The sequence below is a fragment of the Pinus tabuliformis genome, chromosome Q (assembly GCF_031772625.1).
Source record: "Pinus tabuliformis cultivar Carrire ecotype Pingquan chromosome Q, CPIR1, whole genome shotgun sequence".
Taxonomy (NCBI): domain Eukaryota; kingdom Viridiplantae; phylum Streptophyta; class Pinopsida; order Pinales; family Pinaceae; genus Pinus; species Pinus tabuliformis.
In genome coordinates this window covers 1,365,036,927-1,365,054,366 of record NC_142296.1, presented here as the reverse complement: position 1 = coordinate 1,365,054,366, position 17,440 = coordinate 1,365,036,927, and the positions used below count along the sequence as shown (strand labels likewise).

The window sequence follows — 17,440 nt, the reverse complement described above, 5'->3', positions numbered from 1 at the left end:
CACTATGTGCTGAATCAGCTGTACAAATCTGCTCAACTGCTGCCTTGGAATGTGTGCCAAGCTGTTGTCTCCTTCTCCTTCCTGCTCAGAAATCTCTCTTGCTCTCTTGCTCTCCTTCTCCCAATCTGCTCATGAAAGAATGAATGACCTTTTCCTCCTTTTCCTCCTTTAATATAACTCCAAGTGACTTTTGGGTGATCCAAGTGACTTTTGGGTGATCTCTAAATCCAATGGCTGAAATAGATTTAGATCAATGGTTGAGATTAAATGCTCATTTAAATCTCACTTTCTATTTTTTAATTCACCCCACTTTAATAAAGACCCACTTAGTCATTTATTTCCAAAGTCACTTTTCCTTTCTAATTTTTCATTGACTTTATAAAAGTCACTTTAAAATTAGACTTAATAACTTTATCACTTAAAGTCACTTTTAAATTAGATTTAACTTTATAAAATGATAAAGTCACTTTAGGAGAAAAATTAAATTCTTTTGGACACTTTTCCCTAGGCCAAAGATCAAAGCCTAAGGGAACCACCTGTCCTCCGGTACCAAATTTCAACAGCTAAATGTTGTGGAAATGAGGTGGAAAATTATGGGGGAGTTAAAGTGAAGTCCCAAGGTGATGTGGACTCCTAAAATCAAAGAAATGATATGTGCTCAAATAAAATCGAATTTTTTGCATTAAATGAGAAAGTTGCTTACTTGAAAATTTGAATTTGTGAAGTTAATGCACATCTCAGAGGATTTGGGAGAACATTTGGTGGAAATTTTTGTGGAAAATTGTCCCCACATGGGTTACCACCCATATACACTTGTCATTCCATCATAAAATCCAAATTTGGCACACAAGGGAAGAAGAAAATGATGTCTACTGCCAGAATTCGATTATTATACTTGGCATTGGAGCTCCATTCAACAAATTCAGATTTCTCTTTGGGATTTTCAACTCATGCCACTTGTTTAATCACTTCTACATTGGGATTGGCTCTCATAGTTCTATATAATAGAGCCTTGAGATCTCATTTGTATCATGTAATACGAGCTATTGTGTTTGAGGAGACTTTGCAGGATTGTATTCACTACTTGCAATATAATACAACAGTCTTTGGGGTAAAGTGTGATGGTGTTCTTCTCCTTGCATGTATGGTAAACTCTTGACTTGTTGTTATGCTTCTATTTATTTCCTCATGTTATTATTTCTTTCATGCTTGTTTCAAGTTATGTTAGCATGCAACTATCTCATATTAGCTTAAGAATTAATTATTTGCTTTATGAAAAGAAATCTTCTAGTGGATAATAGATGTATCTTTAGGAATTCTTTCTATTGCACTTATTTAATTTCATGTCGATTTAATAATTTGTGGTGAAGTTTTGTAGATGAATTATTATTTGGTAAAGCTTTTCAAACGTGAGGGGAAATTCTAAGAGGAATCAACCCATTCTTGAAAAATATTCAAGGAGAACCCGCATGTTTTGAATTCCAAAATCTCATCTATATCTTATTTGTGTCTTGCAAGGATTCTTTCAAGTCTTTTAAAGCTTTAGTTCTTGAATCAAAATATCAAATTTGGAAAAAATTATTTTTTGTATACTGCACTTCATTTATCAAAATCTGGGTATTTCAAAGAGCTAAGTCATGGCTAGTCAAAGAGGAGAGCTTGTTTATACTCTTTGACCTAGTCTCTTGTAGATTATTTTTGTAACATACTTTGTAGTTATCTTGAGCTAACATTTGTTGTTGTAGATTTCTTTTAACATGTTCTCTTGTAGCTACTTGTGGGATTCATCATCGGAAAATTACTTACAAGTTTGCATGCAGGACCTTAGGCTTAGATTTAGCGATTACTTCCACTTTTAGGCCAGATTCATCTTGGATAAGGCCGTGTTCTTTTTGAGGAAGACAGAGTTCATTTTGGCCATCTCTTGCTCTCTTTTGGTGGTGGCCATAGAGGAGGCTTATCTTCTCTTCTTCTTCTTTGAAAAATCTTCATTTTGTTGAACCTTTGTGAGCCTCAAATTACAAAAATATTCAACGAGAAAAAATCTATGGTTTGATTCCAATTCGTTAGGACTTTCCTTGGATTTAAAAGAAGACTTCATTGTCTTTTCCTTCTTGTAACACTAATAAAATTTTTGATTTTGGGAGCATGGGTTTTACCCATTGGTATTCCTATCTCTCCACCTTTTGGAGAGGTTTGGTGGTCTAACTTTGTTGGTTTATTTCATTTTGCATGCATATCATCTAATTGAGAAATTAACACAACATGCATCACACTCATTTTGCATGCACTTTATTTAAACTTACTACATGTTTTAAATCCATAACAAGTTCAAATTTTTTGCATGCAAGCACTTTTTACTTGATCTTATTTGGTTTGAACATAGTTCCAAGTTTACTTATGCTTCACCATTAAGCACATTTTACATGCATCAAGTATTTGGACAAATTTTCTTCAAAAAGTAACATTTTATTTCATGTCAAGCAAGTACATTTCAAGTAAAAGTTAATTCTCATTGTTTGATTAATTTATTTACATGTTCCAAGCATCACTAAAACTTACGTCCAACTTATGTTTGTTGAATAGACTTTTAGGGACTCTTTACCTCTATTGACTCCTCATTGTGAGATCCAAATATTTGGGCGAGGATGAGGTCTGAGGACTAGAGTCAATTGTAACTTTGCCTTAGCACTAATCAAATAAAATGAACCAAGAAAAACATTCCATCACATTTGCTTTGGTTTAAATTCTCACATGAAAATCTTATTTCAAGAGACACTTTGGATGCAAGCATTGTAATCTCTTTTAATTTTGCAACAAGTTTAATTTTCTTGTACTTGAAAATTGATTCCTCTTTTGGTTTAATTGCTTATTGTCATGAATGATTGATTCACTTTCAAGTACTATTATTTTGGCTTGCAAACTTAATGGCATGTTGTCATATTGGACTAACATTTGAGTTATTTTTGTATCCTTTTGAGCAAGATAGTTTCCATGCTTTGATTTGTAGACTTATTCATCTTGAAAGCATTTCTAATATCATGTGTTAACAATTTAGTGTTTCACTTTTCAAGGTTATTTTGGCTTTCCATTTAAAAACATTTCACTTCATTTTAAGCAAAATACAATTTCATTTCTTAAAGAGCAAATACTTGGAAGGCACTGGTTATTTATGTATTTCATGCTTATCTTATGATGGTTATTGCTCATATCAATTTTTTGCTTATAAATCTTAAAGAGATAATCTATTTAACTCTAGCAATTCTCCTAGAAACTCACATCATTTTTTAAATTAACTTTTCATTAGGGACAACCCCCCTTAGCTAACCTAGGAGATAACTCAAACGGAGAGAGTCGGGATTAGTTTGGAAGCCCCTTCTCTGAGTTCCCTGCCACCAACCACACCTTGTGGGGTTGAAAGCTTTTCTCACTAACTTGTAGGTAGGTGTAGGCGGGAGGGTCAACAGGTTCCATTGGGGTTTTTGCACTGTTCCTTCTGCTGCCCTGTTTCTGGGCATTTTGTTCCGGGTTACTTGGGTGGCCTGTGCCCAGGGTATATATCTGGCTTTTGGTAGTTTTTTCCATAGCTACGTGTATGCCTTAATGGGGTTTTTGCTCTTGTTCTTTCTGTTGATTTTGGGTAGCATCGGATGTGCTCTAGCCTTCAAAATTGGTGGAGAGGCTAAGGAACATGAGATCTCCAAGACCCAAAAATTGTTTGGAGAAATTCCACCAGGATGAGGAGTTATTAAAATAATTAATATTTTTAATGGCTTCCTAAGTTTAAACTTAGGAAAATAAAAATATTAATGTGTAATAATAAAATATGGGTGAGAAAGTTCTAAGTGATGAGGATCAAGCCAGTGCTAATCTTAGCTGTTGATTAGGGACTTAATCTCGACCGTTGAAGATTCAACAGGGAAAGTATAAGAGGAAGCTTGAGGGTCAGTTGGAGACACACCAAGAGAGATCAGTCAATTCGATTTTCTGGGGCGAGGTTTGCTAAGGAAATCGAGCAAGTGATCAATTGCAGTGAGGGGTAGTTCAACAAGGGATATTCATCTGAGGCCGAAGAATACATAGCAAAGAGGCAGCGCAGTGACGGGAGAGACAACGCAGGCCCTAGAAGGGTTGACGTAGAGGTTGAAGAGTTGACGCAGAGGACGCAAGTGATGCAGAAGCCATAGACGCTGATGCTAGGCCTCAGAGGCAGCACTGGGAATATTTTGTGGGGCAGATTGGGTGCAAATCAGCAGATTCTAAAACGGGAGAGGGTGACGCAGCTCCTGCAGGACGCAACTCCTTGAGGAGTGATGCAGTTCTAGAGTAGTGTTTGGAGCAACTTTCGCTGTCTAGCATAAGGAACAGTCGGACTCACTGTGGGGTTTGATCATTCAGTTGTTGATATGTTGGAATATTTATCTCTGGATAGAGGTACTATTGCCAAGAATATTCTCTGTTGGGTGAGCCATTTCTGGTACCCTAGTTGTATTCACGAAATCTGCTTAATAATACAAACCCTCTATATGTTGCACCGATTTTCCCGAATTGGGTTTTTCTGGGGAAGATTGTTCAAAAATAACGGTGTCCCTTGTGTTATTGTCTCAGTTTATTTCAGTGCATAATTTGTATATTTGTGAAGGCTGCAATAGCGTTTACTTCGATGTTTATGCAATTAAATAACTTGTTAACGTAAAGAACAAGTAGGAGATTGTAAACTAGTAATTGCAGTAGGGGTTTTTGATGTGTTAGATTCAAGAATTTTCACACTTTCAAGTTTTCTACTGGGTTTTACAACCCGTTTTGTAAATGTTTTGATTTTGTTTGGTCAAAACAGCACAGAAAGTGGCTTATGACCACTATTATTACATATGCTATTAGCGTCTACAGCATGTAATTTTCAGATATCAATGAAAATTATGATTTTTCCATGGAAAAAAAAAAAAAATATATATATATATATATATATATATTGTTAAATAGTTATATTTTATTTTTTATTATATATATATATATATATATATATATATATTTTAGAAACAAAAAGCAAAAGACATTGGGCCACCAAAATGCCCGACCAGCGACCTTGATATATATATATATATAGTAAAAAACGAGCAATTACATAATACCTTAAGTCACCTCGACAAAACAAATGGGATCAATCATTGAAAAAAAATTATGGAGCTCAATTCTAAAATGACGAAGGAAGAAAGGTTTTCATCTAATGGTCTTTTAGTTACAGATCATGGAGTAATTACATTAAAAGGAAGTAACCAAGGAAGAGAAGTTAATGTTGCTATCAGCCCAAGCAACAATAAAAATTATATCAACATCAACTTGGCAAATCAGCTATTAATTCTAGATCTAAGCATTGGTGTAAAGAAAAATATTTTTGACCAAAAGAGTATAAAATTAGCGATCTACATGTGACAATAGGTCATTATGAGTACATATCTCAATTTCATGTTGTAAGGACGGATAAAAAGACTAACATCATACTCGATCAACCCTGGTTTAAGGATTTTGGTACATTCATGTTAAACATAGAGAAACAAGTTTTGATGTTTCCTTATAAAGGGAAGATGGTCATGTTTCGAGACATAACAAGTAAATCAAAATCAATAAAATCGTCATTAGAAGACCTTAAGGATATCTTAGGCTTGATGTTTCAAGATAACTTAAAAACTATATCAAAGAAGCAAAAAGAGCTTGAAGAAGTCATTTGCAGCAAAGACTGAAATTTTGTGCCTCGGAGATCACCAAGAAAAACTACTCGAACAAGTCAAAAAAGCTAAAGCATCAAAGAAGGAACTCAAGGAGTGTTTATTAGAACAAGAAGAAGAAAAATTATGTTTAAAGAGCCTTAACCAAACATTAGTAGAACAAATCAAGTGTTTAAAAAATGAGAAGCGTGAAGGCCAAAATAAAGTTGACTCAGAGAATGAGGAATGCTTACGTCTCAAAAATTATAATCAAAATCTGCTCAAACATATTAAAAGACTTAAGGACGAAAAAAAATCATTGACGAATAGGTTCAAAGAACTTGTCGCAAAGGGAGCATCAAAATCTCCATATGTAGCAGTCCAAACTAAAAAAAAAACATCAAGACCACTAATCTCACAGTTCAGGCAAATCCAAACCCTACTGAAGTAAAACATACTCAGAGGTTGTCGTTCAAACAGAGGACACCCCAAATAAAGATTCAGTAGTTAAGTCAACAACAACAATCCCTGATGAAAATCAAGAAACTGCCATTAAAACGTTTAAGGAAGTTCAAACAAGAAAAATTCCTTATCTAGATCTGAATCACAAGAGTAGACGCCTTAATAAATCTACAAATATATATCACGCAAAACATAAACAAACGTATGTTCCAAAGAATATTGAAACAATCTCAATCCAATCATATGATAACTATTCACCACACATCTCCAAGGGTCAGAAAATTTCCCAGAAGATTAATCTAGGATGGTCTTATCCATTTTCAGTACCACAATTCTGTCTATCGCTCAGAACATCATATCGTCTTGTATCAACAAAGATGAAAGCTCAAAAATAAGAAGATATTCCGATCAACAAAAGAGAACCAATCTTTCATCAGTAAGCTTTGAGGACAAATCTTTTTGAAGGGAAAGGCAATGTAGCAAACTAAATTTATATAAAAATAAATACAAATAATGTAAAAGACAACAAATAAGATTAATGATTAATTAGTTAACAATTAATGAAAAGGTATGTCCTTAAGGACATAACCGTTAGTGAAAGGGTGCTTATCTGCCTATATATACAGGACCCTCATTCTCATTTGAATCATCCTACATCAATTCTTTATATAATATACAATTTACAATTACTATCCTACGATGGATGTCTTTGTCAACGAAGTATTTTAATATTTCCACTACGTATACAACTAGTGGTCGTTACATAATATAGGTCTATTTGGGAGATCATTAATAATAGATGGTGCAATCAACTCTACTGTCCTATACATACAACCGAGTATTTCCTAAATCCAAAGTATTAGTATAGAGTTCAGCTAGGAAAAGATCAGACTAAGGAGGTCAAAGATGGGTTGTACGAGTGCTTGGAGTGTATGGTCCCTGAAGAGTTGGAGTAGTTGGAAATATATTGATAGCTCAGTACTTTCACTAGGGTCAGAGGTACATTTGGCAAAAACCTAACAAAGATTGCAAGTGATGTGGATCAACCAGGTAAGCAATTCCAATTTTTGTTTAATTCAAAATGTAAATACTTGATTTTTAAGCCAAACTTACCATCTAAATTTTTGAACAATGAACCTCGACGATAACATCGACAGTAATTATCATGATAATTTCCCTTTTGAAATTATCTCCCTATCTTTATCAATTTGACCTTATTTCCAATTTCTTTTTCTTTTAACCTTGGTTTTTGAAAAGAGAGATAGGGGACTGGGCTGTGAGGATACTCTGACTATTTCCATCAAGCAGAAAAGGGGAAATATTTGTTTTCATTTGCCATGATTCATCTAATGAGATACATACCCTTGTATTTAATAGTAATATTAAATTCTTAAAGCAAAAGTGACATTTTCCTTTATCTTTTGTTTTCATCCTTTGACTTAAATTTTTACATTACCATTAATTCACTCATGATGTTTGATAGTGGTTCCAACCTCATTGGATTTCATATGGAGAAAGTAGAATTTTAGATCCCACTCAAAATCCAGCAGAGTTAACAGTTTTAAGGATTTTAGGATTGGCGGGATTGCAATGTTTCTACTAGACTTTGTGATGTACGAGGGTAAGGAACTAACATTTCATTAAGACCACCAAGCTCTCTATGTACCTTGATGTTGGTGGAAATAACTACTGAGCTCCTCCTTCATGACCCTAGTAAAAATGTACACTTCATTCAAGCAAAATCATTAATTAGGAAGTTAATCTTTTACTATCTTATTTTAATGCTTAGAGGATGAACTTGATGAAGAGGATCTCATAGGAAATGATTTTGATGTTGTGTAGCTATTTGTTGTAGCATGATTTTCTTTGGATTTTAGAGGCCATTTAGAGCTTCTCTATTGATCTATTTTGATTAAGAGATCGATTGCACTCATGATATTTTGGTTATATGTACCCTTGCTATATACATGATAATTTTTGCATATTTTTGTATGATAATTTGGATTCAAGTGGATGCACATGAATTATATGTTCTTTTCAGAATTTGAATATTTTATGTATTTTTTGGTTGAAAAATGTTTTGTTCCAGTTCTGATAACATTGTTGAGGATGTTGTGACCATTTTCCATCAAGCAAATAGGGGAAAGTCCATTGTTTTTGTTGCCATGATTCATTTCGTAATATACATTTATTTTTGTTTCTATATGATTTCATATCATTCTATTAGATCTTATGACTCTGGACAAATATCATATTTCAATAACGATATCTGATGTATCACTTGACATCTTGTACATCATATATATTGATTTTATTTTCATATTTATGTAGCAATGTGTTTGTTTGATGTTGATGTTGTTAGAGAAGTTAAAATTGGGAAAAAATGATTATTTTTGTCTTTTTTTAAGTTCCCCGATAATTTCCGATATTTTTCTCAATATTGCCGATTATTTAAATTTTGGACCCCAGAGATAAATTGCAATGACAATAATGTAACATTGGTTTACAGTACACCACATCAACAAATCTTCATGTTTATTAAACATGGCTCAAGTTCAGCAGGGGAGGACTGTTTAGTGACTGGTTATCTTACCAAGCGCTGAAGCTTATAAGAATAAAATTGCTGGTGTGACTGGTGTGCATCCATATGCCCACTCAAATGACCTGCACTGAAAATAAAGTCAAGGTTTAATAACATGTTCAACACAGGAATACAATATATCCTATGTCAAAACATAAGGGAAAACTTGCCTTTGTCCATGCCAAAAGCTAAAATGTTATAGAAGAATCTCTGATACAGGTAGACTATACATTAGATTGAATTGATTAAAAGGTGAACCTGTATGTTGAAGCAGCCTATCTAAATCTTTCTGTAGGTATCTCACTCTTTTACTTCTGAAAACAAAGTTTGATTAGACAAAATTGTGTCTAGAATCTAATATATCGTCTTATAGACTGCAAGTAACATACAAATAGATCCTTAATTTCTCTCTATGTTGAAGCAGCCTATCTAAATCTTTCTGTAGGTATCTCACTCTTTTACTTCTGAAAACAAATTTTGATTAGACAAAATTGTGTCTAGAATCTAATATATCGTCTTATAGAATGCAAGTAACATACAAATAGATCCTTAATTTCTCTCTATGTTGAAGCAGCCTATCTAAATCTTTCTGTAGGTATCTCACTCTTTTACTTCTGAAAACAAATTTTGATTAGACAAAATTGTGTCTAGAATCTAATATATCGTCTTATAGACTGCAAGTAACATACAAATAGATCCTTAATTTCTCTCTTCCCATTTCATAATGTTCAGTAAAGCAACATATAAAATACAATCATCATCCTAACGTGGACAAAAAATTTGTTCCATTCATAAAGTAGTCACCATACCTTCCAGTTAAATTGTGTTGGTGTTTGGTCATTTGTTTTGATGGTTTATATACTTACAATTGACTGGTTATCGGAATGTGCACCTTTCTTATACCATGAAAGGGGAACATTCCTATATTTAAGTGAACTTATTCTATCCATCATGCATTACCAATTCTGGCACTAAATTGATCAACGTGTTTTCCTTACCACTTGCAAGACTTATGTAACTACCTCATTCCAGGCTAAGCAGCACTAAACATTAACATTTTAATCTAGTAAGAACACAAACAAAAAACAAAAAAAATACATGGCAAAATTATATCGTATCTTCATACAATATATAGATGCAGAAGATGACTGTTTATTTCATTAATTATATATCAACTGTTTCAGGGACACAACATTATAAGAATACTTAATGAACTTTTGGTCCTCGCATTCATGATGTACAGAAATAGCCACTTCATCCTACATGGCCTACAAGGCCATAAGATTACACACATTTGGGCTTACAAATGGCATGGTGCTCTGACAAAAATTTTGGGGTACCCCCTACTAAGAGAGGGGTAACAGGGTGACTTAGTCTAAATTGATCACTCTCCCACAGTTTTTGTTCTCTATATATTTCTTAATACAAATGAGTGTACAAACACATGTATCATTCTAGCAACCTCTTCTAATACGTGCATACTTGCTCTCTTATGTCCTTGTGTATGAGTATTTGCATTGTTGGCACTGCACTCATATCAATTGATATTAAAAGAGAATGACTGCAGCCTTGAGATCTAGTTACCTCTAGGGTTTCCATCTCACTCCTTTACTAGATCTAACACTATATGGCTTCTTTGTGTCAATGCCCTAGATCTGGCCTCTTTATAGGGTTTCCACCTCATACCCTTTGCTAGATCCATGCTCTTTGAACAAGGTTCATACTTTTGTGCTCACATCAATTGGTTGCAGATTTGGAGCTCCCTTTGCAGATGTAATATCTTTCTACAGGTGCAGTGAAATCAGTGCCATTAGGTGCATAATTTCAGTTTCACTTCCAGATTGAAGTTATAATAGCACTTCTATGCAATATGGAATGAGTTATACCCTCGAGAAATCAACCTGCAGTTTCTCTTGGAACCCTATTGTATGACACTATATTCTTTTTACTTAGGAGCTAGATTGAAGTTGCACCAGTGCCATTAGATGCAGAGTTTTGACACCATTTTCATAATGGGGTCTTAATATCAATTTTGAATGATAATGAGGAAGTTACAATGATTTTAAGATGCAGTCTATTCAGCCTCACAATCCTCACCAAAAAGGAAATCCAATTGAGTGTAAGCTTCTTTTCTTTTTTTCTTACAAATGCAAGGTCTACTTTACTTCATGACAAATCTACAATGACAAAATCAGATTTTCATGCAAGACCTTGCACAACGATTGGCATTCGCATGGCAGCAAAACCAGTTTCAAATCCACATGTGGGAAACCATATGTCTATGTTCAAGACCATACAGCAGGTTCAACAACTGTTGGTCTCCAATCAAGAGGTTTTTACACATAATATTTTTTGCAATCCCACATTGTTGAAAATTGAGAGCTATGGGATGAATTTCCTTGAATAAAATTTCATTTCCAACCTTTCTAAACTTTAGAGTGACTTTCTAAAAAATAGAAAGTCGTGTCTATCTTTGCAACCATGACTTTCCAAAAATAGCAAATAATTTCCATCAATTCGTAATCATATGGAAATCACTTAACTTGTCCTTGATCAATCTCAATTGTTTAATTTTTAACTTAATCATCAATATTATTATTATTATTGTTATTACTATTATCCTCTTTATGATATTATTATATTATTATTAAAAAGAAATTCAAGTCTCTCAATCATGAGACTCAATCATGTCATATGTAACTCCCTTCAATTAATGCATATGTTACTCTCTCTCTTAATTGATTCATTCCTCTCTCTCTTTAATGCTCTTATGTCCCTCTTACACTCTCTTACACAATTTAATGACTCGTCACAAAAAGATTCCTCTTACACCCATTTAATGCATAAGTTACACTTTTCTCCTAAATGCATAAGTTACACTCCTCTCCTTTATGGCATAAATTACACTCCTATTTTGGCATCTATAACTCCTCAAGGCATAGGAGTTACTCTGTAATGAATTCGACCTCCTTGCTCTTCCTATATATTCGTGCCTCTCATCCTCGCTTGATACACTTACTTGTGCTTGTGCGAGGAGAATTTGAACTTGATAAAGAGAGAGTTGGAGAGTCTAGAGGAAGATTGAGAGAGAGAAAGAGTCTTGAAGAGCAAGAGTAGATCTTAGAGAGCCAAAGTGATTTACTGTTTGCATCAGCTACTGCTGTCAGAGATCTTCTTCAAATTTGGATGAACTTCTTCATTCTCTCAATGTACTTTGTATCTCCGTTGAACAATTGATTTCTAATAGAAGAAGAATTTGGTTGGGTTTTAACTTTTCCCCTTATGAGTTTTGCCCTGGTTATTGACCTAAATTTTTTGTGTCTCATTGAGTTCTTGGTTGTCTTCCATTTGTGAAAATTCTATCACTGCAACATTTGATTTACTTTGCCTACTTATTTTCAATAAGTTATTGATGAAATTCCTTCAATAAACATTAAAATAAATTTTGCTGCAGATATCACACCATAATACATAAACAAACACATGCACAAGAATCAACACATTGACACAGATATTTTTGGACAACAGTCTCGAAAAAACCCAATGTGGGAAAACCAGTGCAGCAAGGGAGGATTTTATTATTTAGCAATTCCTCAGTACAACCGGGTGCCAAACTGCCTTACTTAACATAGAAAAAATTCTTCAGCACTTCTCCTAGTCCCAGCGTCAGCCTGGCTGACCTCTGCATGGCTCCCAGACACTCTGCGTCAGCCCTTGCTTGTCTAAGTCAGCCCTGGGCCTTTTTGTGTCACCCATGCAAGCCCTCTAGTGACTGCGCAGTCTCCTGCTGCCTCAGTGTCTGCCTGAAAGGCCCTACGTCTACCTCTCCTGCCTTTGCGTTGGTCTTTCATTGTTGATCCTGACTCTTTGCTTCGTACCTGCTGCCTCTTGTTGCTCTCCAAACCACTAGTTCGAATTTCTCAGCTAACCCTGCTCCGAAAATCCAACTCACTGGTCTCATAAGTGTGTTCTCCAACTGACCCTCAAGCCTCTTCTTATACTTTTCTCATTGGTCCATCAACGACCGAGATTAAATCCCTAATCAACGGCTAAGATTAGATCTGGCTTGATCCATGACTTTTGGACCATTCTCACTCAATTTTATATTAATTCAGATTAATATTTTATTTTCCCTAAGTTTAGACTTACGGACTCCATTAAAAATATTAATTATTTTAATATCTTCCAAACTGGTTAGATTCTGCCCAAACCATTTCTGGGTCTTGGAGATCTCATGTGCTTTAGCCTCTCCACCAATTTTCGTGGCTAGAGCACATCTGATGCTACCCCAAATCAACACTTTCTCTTAGCAAGGACTGTGCTCCAGTAATACTCCTCACTGAGTATCACCCTGATCATCTGACATCGGTCCCCATGCTAATGCTAAGCCTCCCTACCCAACATCCTCTGCACTGTTGCATCCTGTACTGTTGCCCATGGCTCTGCTACTGCCACTGCTGCATCCTGTACTGCTGCCCATGGCTCTGCTACTGCCACGGCTGCATCTGTACGGCAGCTCACTCTACATCCGTGCTGTTGCTAGTCCTTTTCTCCCAACATTGCATCTGCACTGCAACTCCCTCTGCATCTGTGCTGCTAACATCCCCATTTCTAATACTAAAACGGGTTCTTTATCATCGCCATCTTTTCCCTGAAGTAATCAAACTTTGTCCTTCCAAGGGCTTTGGTGAGGATGTCCACCACCTGTTCTCATGCAGGAGTGTAGCTCAACTGTACAACTCCTCGTTGGACAATCTCTGACAAAGTGACACCAGATATCAATATGCTTTGACCGATCATGAAACACTGGATTCTCAGAGAGCTTGATGCAACTCTGACTATCGCACATGATCCTGGTCGCCTCCATTTTCCTTCTGAATATGTTCACAAGCAGTTTTCTAAGCCATATGGTCTCACACGAAGCTGTGCTTGCTGCCATATATTCTGCCTTAGATGAGCTCAGAGCCATGGATTTTTGTTTCTTACTGCACCAGGAAGTCATTCCTGATCCAATGTTGAAACAGTACCCAGAGGTACTTTTCTGATCCACTGAACTTTCTGTCCAATCTGCATCAGTGAATCCACTCAATCTGATATCTTTACCCCTGGTGTACAAGAGTCCATAATCGATTGTTCCCTGTAAATACGTGAGAACGTGCTTGGTTGCTTCCTAGTGCGCCCTCTGCGGTTCCACTATGAGCTGACTTAGGGTGTTGACAATGTAGCAAATGTTTGGCCTGGTATTGACCAAATACATCAGGCACCCTATGAGTTGCTTGTATAGGGTGGGATCAACACCCTTGTCTTTTGATGCATCAGTCTTCTTCCAATTGGTGATCACTGGAGTAGCCATGGGTCTACAATCCTCCATCCTGAATCTTTTCGGGATTTCTGTAGCATACCTTCCTTGCCCAAGGAAGATCTCTCCCTTCTGTTGCCAAACTTCCAACCCTAGGAAGTAATGCATTAGTCCCAAGTCCATATCAAATTTTGTGGCTAGATTCTTCTTGCAGTCCCCAATGAGCCTGGATGATCCTGTTAAGAAGAGATCATCCACATACAATACTAAGATTAGCAGCTCATTCTCTATAACCAGATAGTAAAGATTCGGATCTGCGCCACTCTTGACAAATCCCATCTTCTACAAGTAGCCATCGATTCGACTATACCATGCTCTAGGTACCTATTTTAGCACATACAAGGCTTTCTTCAATATGCATACATGAGATTTCTTCTCATGTGTCTCAAAGCCCTCTGGTTGTTCAATGTATACCTCTTCTTCTATTACCCCATTCAAAAAAGCCGTTTTGAAATCCATCTGATGAATCTCCCACCCCATCTGAGCTGCAAAAGATATCACGGTCCTAATAGATGTATACCTGGCTATCGGGGCGAAGGTCTCCTCGTAGTCAATTCCTTCCCTTTGAGCTTACCCCTTAGCCACAAACCTGGCCTTGTATTTTTCAACACTGTCGTCTGCAGTGTATTTGATCTTGTAGATCCATCCTGAACCTACTACTAATATGTCTTAAGGCCTTGGCACCACCTCCCAGACATCGTTCACCATTATGGAGTTGTACTCCTCTACCATCGCATCTAGCCAAACCTGATGTTGAGCTGCCTCCTGGAAACTGGCAGGCTCCCCATCCAGAGCTACTAATGCCTAATATCTATCTAGCTATTTTCTCTCCCTCTTATTGTTTCTTGGTGCACCAATGAAGTCCTTTGCATCTCGCAGAATCTAACGAAGTTCCCTGCTAGTTCTTCCTCTGCCAGCAGGTGCCTCTATTAGCTCCTCCTCATCCTGTGAATCTCCCTGATCTGAGGAAGAATTCTTTACTTCTGTTGGTTGTAGAGGTTTAACCAAGTTACCAACAACTCTTCTTTTCACTGCTCCTCGAAAGGCATCTCACGAGATTTTCTGAAAGCCCTGTCCTCCATGAACTTTACATCTCGTCGAACCACTACCTTCCTGCTCCATGGAAGATAGATTCTGTATGCCTTAGCGTTCTCGCTATATCCCACTAGATATCATTTTTCTGCAGTTCGATCCAGCTTTTTCCTCTTTTCCTCGGGTATGCAACAATATGCTAAACTCCCAAATATCCTGAAATGACTGACTTCAGCGCCTTCCCTGTGAAAACTTTCTCTGGAGTAATCTTGCCCAACGCTCAATGAGGAGTCCCATTCTGAATATAAACTATTGTGTTGCATGCTTCTACCCACAGGAATTTTGGCATATCCTAATCATACATCATGGCCCTAGCTGCTTCTACAATAGTCCTGTTCTTCCTTTCTACTACTCCATTCTGCTTCGGATTGTACGGAGCTGTCCACTCTCTTCTGATGCCCTCCTTAGCGCAAAAATCAATGAAGTCCTTATCGACATACTCTCCTCCATTATCTGAGCGCAAAACTTTTATTTTCTTCCCAGTCAGATTCTCCACCAAAGCCTTGAACTCTTTGAATCGACAGAAAACCTCGTCCTTGGTTTTCAAAAAATAAATCCAAGTTTTCCTTGAGTGGTCATCAATGAAGGTAAGGAAATACTCGGCACCACTAAGAGCTTTGGTGGACATAGGTCCACAAATATTTGAGTGTATCAATCCTAGTACACTCTTGGCCCTGTGTTTACTCCTAGGAAATGTTGCCTTAGCATACTTTCCTAGAGCACATCCTCTGCATGCATCATCTCATTCCGTACTAAGATCCAAAACTCCTGTTATAGTGCTCCTGAGAATTCTGAGAGCCCCATGGTGCAAATGTCCCATTCTTCTGTGCCATAGTTCGTTCAAGTCCTTGTCTCCATGACTAACTATTAGTGCCATTGGTGATTCTAGTTGTAATTTGTACAACCTGTTACTTTTGATCCCGATCTGCACTTTCCTTTTCCAGCTCAGACGTTTGATGTATACCTTCTCCTTGATGAAGTAGACGTCATAGCCCTTGCCTTGAAGTTGTGACACGGAAAGTAAGTTCATCCCCAACCCTGGTACATGCAGTACATTTGTAGCGCGAAACCATTCTCCCGAATCTGTTTGAAAAACTATGGTACCCTTCCCTACTAGAGTACACTTTGCCTTGTTCCCCACGATGATCTGAAAGTTCATCTTCTCTTCTCGATACTCTGAGAAACATTCTCTGATTCCCGTCATATGCCAAGAGGCTCCACTGTTTATATACCATACTTCCGATGATGCAGAACTAGTCATACAAGCCACTTCTTCCATCCTGGAAGCCAATATGGAGAAATCAAAATCTCTTGTGCAATTTTCTGAAAATCTGTGCGAGTCCCCTGACGTGGATGCCTCTATATCATGGTCTCAACCCATAACTAATTTTCCCTTCCTATCTCTGATTACTCCCTCTGATACCATGTGAAAAATTTATCACTACAACATCTGATTTACTTTGTCTACTTATTTTCAATAAGTTATTTATGAAATTCCTTCAATAAACATTAAAATAAATTTTCCTGCAGATATCATACCATAATACAAAAACAAACACATGCACAAGAATCAACACATCGACACAGATATTTTTGGACAATAGTCCCTGGAAAAACCCAATGTGGGAAAATCGGTGCAACAAGGGAGCATTTTATTATTCAGCAATTCTTCAGTACAACCGGGTGTCAAACTGCCTTACCCAACAAAGAGAAAAATTCTCTAGCACTTCTCCCAGTCCCAGCATGAGCCTAGCTGACCTCTGCATGGCTCCCAGACACTCTGTGTCAGCCCTTGCTTGTCTGTGTCAACCCTGGGCCTCTTTGCGTCACCCACGGAGGCCCTCTAGTGACTACGCAGTCTCCTACTGCCTCAGTGTCTGCCTGAAAGGCCCTGCGCCTACCTCTCCTGCCTCTGAGCTTGTCTTCTGTTACTAATCCTGACTCTCTGCTTCGTACTTGCTGCCTCTTGCTGCTCTCCAGACCACTAGTTCGAATTTCTCAACTAACCCCGCTCCAGAAATCCAACTCACTGGTCTCCCTCAGTTTGTTCTCCAACTGACCCTCAAGCCTCTTCTTATACTTTTCTCGTTGGTCTATCAACGACGGAGATTAAGTCCCTAATCAAAGGCTAAGATTAGATTTGACTTGATCCATGACTGTTGGACCATTCTCACTCAATTTTATATTAATTCACATTAATATTTTACTTTCCCAAGTTTAGACTTAGGGACTCCATAAAAA

General features: G+C 36.9%; 1 protein-coding gene across 3 annotated transcripts in view; it reads right to left on the bottom strand.

Annotated features, from left to right (window-relative positions):
• Window positions 1–17,440, bottom strand: part of LOC149224997 (uncharacterized) — a 383,647-nt gene that overhangs the window by 58,051 nt on the left and 308,156 nt on the right. For 2 of the 3 annotated variants that reach the window (XM_089386395.1, XM_089386396.1), the window contains one exon: window positions 8,761–8,836. In XM_089386395.1, the coding sequence (XP_089242521.1) occupies window positions 8,761–8,836 (76 nt within the window). The remainder of the gene's footprint in view (window positions 1–8,760; window positions 8,837–17,440) is intronic. The other variant, XR_016249560.1, reaches the window with a different exon arrangement.